General features: G+C 40.8%; 1 protein-coding gene across 1 annotated transcript in view; it reads left to right on the plus strand.

Moving 5' to 3' along the window:
- Positions 1 to 1,919: 1,919 nt before the first annotated feature.
- RPLP2 (ribosomal protein lateral stalk subunit P2) overlaps positions 1,920 to 3,995 on the plus strand; it is a gene marked incomplete at its 3' end in the record, with an annotated part of 7,408 nt that continues 5,332 nt past the window's right edge. The window contains 2 exon segments of the mRNA XM_015812010.2: positions 1,920 to 2,046; positions 3,090 to 3,213. Coding sequence (XP_015667496.2) covers positions 3,091 to 3,213 — 123 coding nt within the window.

The raw sequence follows: 3,995 nt of genomic DNA on the forward strand, positions 1-3,995 counted from the left end.
CCCGCCGTTGCTAAAAAGAAGCCACGCTACTTTTGTGGAGGAAAATACGCGCGCTCAGAGTGCGGAACTGCTGCGATCGATCGTCTGACGTTTGCACATCGCTGAGGACAGAAGCCTCATTTTTTTCCAAGAATCGGGACTTTTTTTGTTAAAGGAAGAGCTGCTCCCGTTCCTTCCGTGCATTCACAAGTCTTCTCACTCAGGCAAACTAAGGGTTACTGCGTTTTAACGCAAAGAGGAAGCAGCTTGCATGCCAAGGATCTGGTCAAGTGAACTCTCCAATCATCTGCTCTTTGCCAACAAACCTTCCGCTGGTGTGAGAATAGGATACCTTTGCTTTTCCAGGCTCAGCAATGACGGGTTAATTATGTTGCAATATGTGTGTCAAAGAGGATTTCAGATTTATTGTTATTAAACTAAGTCCTAAGGATTCTGGAAACTTTAAAGAATAAAAAACATCAAACATAAAAAAGAAACTCACTACAACCGCACACTCTTTAATATGGTATAAATAGTCTGAACTTTTTGACTAAAACTATTTTCTCACAACCAGGAAGTCACTGTTGTAAATAAGTCATAAAAGGATGTGGATTTTCTTTGTTCAATTTTACCCTATATTCAAAAGTAAAAACTGAACTTCTTGGGTTTACTTCCAAATCAGGGCACTTAAAAGACTGTGGATATCCATATCCTTCTGTGGAAAAAAAATGCCTCTTTACACTTTTCTGGAATTTTGCATATTTTTGCACTGAACATTGCCATAATTTCTAAATGCCTCTGGTTGACTGTTCTAATATAGGCAAAGTTCAAAAAATCTTTAACAGAATCATAAGCTTCCTCTTGTGTTGAGACAAAAATAGTTATCCAAGAAGCTACTTCAGGTCTAACTGGATGGTGGGGAATAGAAGGACTTATACTCCTTGCAGACAGCTGGTCATTTGCATTCTTTTAGAGCAGGCATGTCAAACTCGCGACTTGTCCTCAGGGTCACCTGAATAGTGCAAATGGGTGTGGAGCCTTCTTGGAACTGCTGAAAGGACTGTTGTCGACTGGAGATAGATGATGTCATATCCCTTTCCTTCTGTTGAGAAAAGGCTGCTCAATTTTGACATAGATGGCCTCTTTGACCCCTATTTCAAACCAGCGGTCCTCTCTGTCCAAAATGTGGACTTTACTGTCTTCGAAAGAATGGCCTTTGTCTTTTAAATGCAGATGGACTACTGAATCTTGTTCTGGTGGGTATGTTCTCCTATGTTATCCTACGTACTGCAAGGAGTATAAATCCTTCCGTTCCCCACCATACAGCCAGAGCTGAAGAAGCTTCTTGGATGAGAAGTGAAATGTCTTCAAAGAAAAACAAGAAAGTCCAGTTGCCTTGTGAAAAAGCAACTTTGGGATAACTTATGACCTGGATGACCGACAATCTCCAAAGACATTGGTCTACTATAGCAATCCACCAGATGCATTCAGAAGGGTCAGGAAGGCCTTCTGCCCCTTTTCCTACATAGCAGCTGATAATTTTTAAAACATGCTGCCTGTGATTCAGGATATATTGTAGCCTATTAATAACGGAAGCTAAGCAATTATCAAGTTAATAGGTTTAGGATTCAGACCATTTCAGGTTAGTGGCAGTCAAGAATTTCACTTCCACCAGTTCAAACTATATAAAGCAGGGGTCCCCAAACTTGGCAACTTGAAGAAGACTTGTGGACTTCAACTCCCAGAATTCCTCGGCCCTGATATAAAGCCCTCACTTCTCACCAACAGATCCCGCTCTGAGACTACTGTATCATACTCAGAAAAGCCCCGCCCATGCAGCGCCGGTCTCGGCGTTTGAAGACTCGTGTTTCTATTGGCGGAACGCTTACTAAGCCTCGGTCAGCTACGTGATGTCGGATTGGCTGCTTTTTGCGCCCAATGGGAGAGCCGATTGTTGCAGAGCAGGGAAGAACCTTACTTGGTAGGCTCCGCCCTTTCTTTTTGGCTGTCGCCGTGATAGCGAACGCGCGGTCTGAGGCCTGGCCTTTGCGCGGACAACGCGGGGAAGTAAGTAGCGGCAGGGCTGGAAGCCGGCGCCTCGGGGGCCGTGGGGTGTTCACAAGACGTGGGGATCAGGCTTTGTTCCGCTGCGGGTGTATGTCTACGGGAGAAAGGCCGAGAAATGTAGCTTGGGCCTGGATGGAGGAGGTGACATGGCGGCCATGTGCTTTTCTCGAATTGGCGTGAGGAACCGGATGGAATAATCACGGTGGTCTGTGAAATAAAAAAAAAGATAAGATACAATAAAAACAAAGAATGTTTGGATTAAGCCACTGGATTTATACCGTACTCGAAAATGGAATATCAAAAACGCACTTTTCGACAAATAAGTTAAAACAAAATGCCTGTGGAATTCTAAAAAGTGGGAACAGTATCTAAAGGGGAGCTTGTATAAATCAGGATCTATACTTTCTCCTCTGCGTGGGAGAGAGACAAGTCTTCCAAAAATACCTTGAGAAACAACCTCCAGTTTAAAAACCAATCTCTCTACAGAGTTTAAACTGATTCAGATACTTTTTTCCCCAGCTACTAGTTTTTAAATGTAGTCATTGTATTATCTTTAGCATAGCGATAGAAGACAATACAGATGAGTACTGCCTTTTCCAATCTTCTTCCTTTGAACTTGCATTACTCAGTTTTTATTTTATACCTGGGAAGATGGGTCTCTAGCTAATCTAGTTTTTTATACTATTAATAAGCAGTGACTTTCTAAGTTCAATATTCTTTCAAACGCCTATGTCATTCTTTGAGAATAAAAAGTGATGACATCAGAATTAACAAAAGTTGTTGAATCTTTACTGCACAAAATTCCCCCAAAAAACTTTAATTTTTAATTTCCATACCTAGAGGAGACTGAACTGGAAATGTTAGCTTAGATCATTCACACTTCATGCGAAATGACTAGGGTTGGATTTTGAAGTATAAATGGAATCGCAATTATGAGAGTAGTGTATATATTCTTCAGGAAATTGAGACAGTGTATAGTCTATCCTAGATTTAAGAAATATATTGCTGTTCAAATACACAAATGTTTGCTTTTCTCTTCACAGAATGCGTTACGTTGCAGCTTACCTTCTTGCTGTCCTTGGTGGCAATGACTCTCCAAGCTCAAAAGATTTGAAGAAAATTCTTGATAGTGTAGGCATTGAGACAGATGATGAACGTGTGACTAAGGTGAGACTAGATACATAATATATGTATTATTCCTGTTTGTTTTCCTGAGCCATCATTCAGAGACACATGAAACACCTATTTTATAAGTGTAATCTTCACAGTTATTAATGACAACATGTGTTCCTAGTTGTAATTAGCATGGCTTATTTTCTATAGAGACCCCTTGAGGTCTTGAAGCCATCGCACTATAGCTGACTTCCACTATTCAGAATTAGTTAGTGATTTGGAGTAATTGAGATATTCTATGTGTGTTGTTGCAGTAGATCAGGCATGTCAAACTGCCGGCCCACAAACTGGATGCATCATACTGAAATCACGTCCACCCCATTGCCGGCAATGGGGAAAAGGTTGCGATACATCGCGCAACATCACGAGTCTGACATGCCTGCAGTAGATTAAATAGTATCTTCCTGAGACTTGGAATGAAATATAACACCTAATTTCCTTTTACTTGAATTGTATGTACCTGAGCCCCCCCCCCCCCCAAAAAAAAAGCTTAGGTAGCCTATTCTGATCATGTGTTTGGATATAGGATAGTTTTTAATGTTTATTGAGAAATAAAGTCCATTCAGTTAAAGCTATGAGGGTTATCCCTGATCTCCCTTCCTTTCGCCGCGCCCTCAAGACTTGGTTATTCCAGCTCGCAGGACTGGCCTAGGGTAATTTTTAGAGGGGTTTTAATCAATATTTTAAATTGGACAATCTCTAATATTTCTTTTAAATTAATTTTAAACCTGTATTGTTATTTATGTATTTTAATTGATTGTCAGCCGCCCTGAGTC

This window comes from Protobothrops mucrosquamatus, unplaced genomic scaffold (genome assembly GCF_001527695.2).
Source record: "Protobothrops mucrosquamatus isolate PMUCROS unplaced genomic scaffold, P.Mucros_1.0 scaffold_56, whole genome shotgun sequence".
In the NCBI taxonomy this organism is placed as follows: Eukaryota; Metazoa; Chordata; class Lepidosauria; order Squamata; family Viperidae; genus Protobothrops; species Protobothrops mucrosquamatus.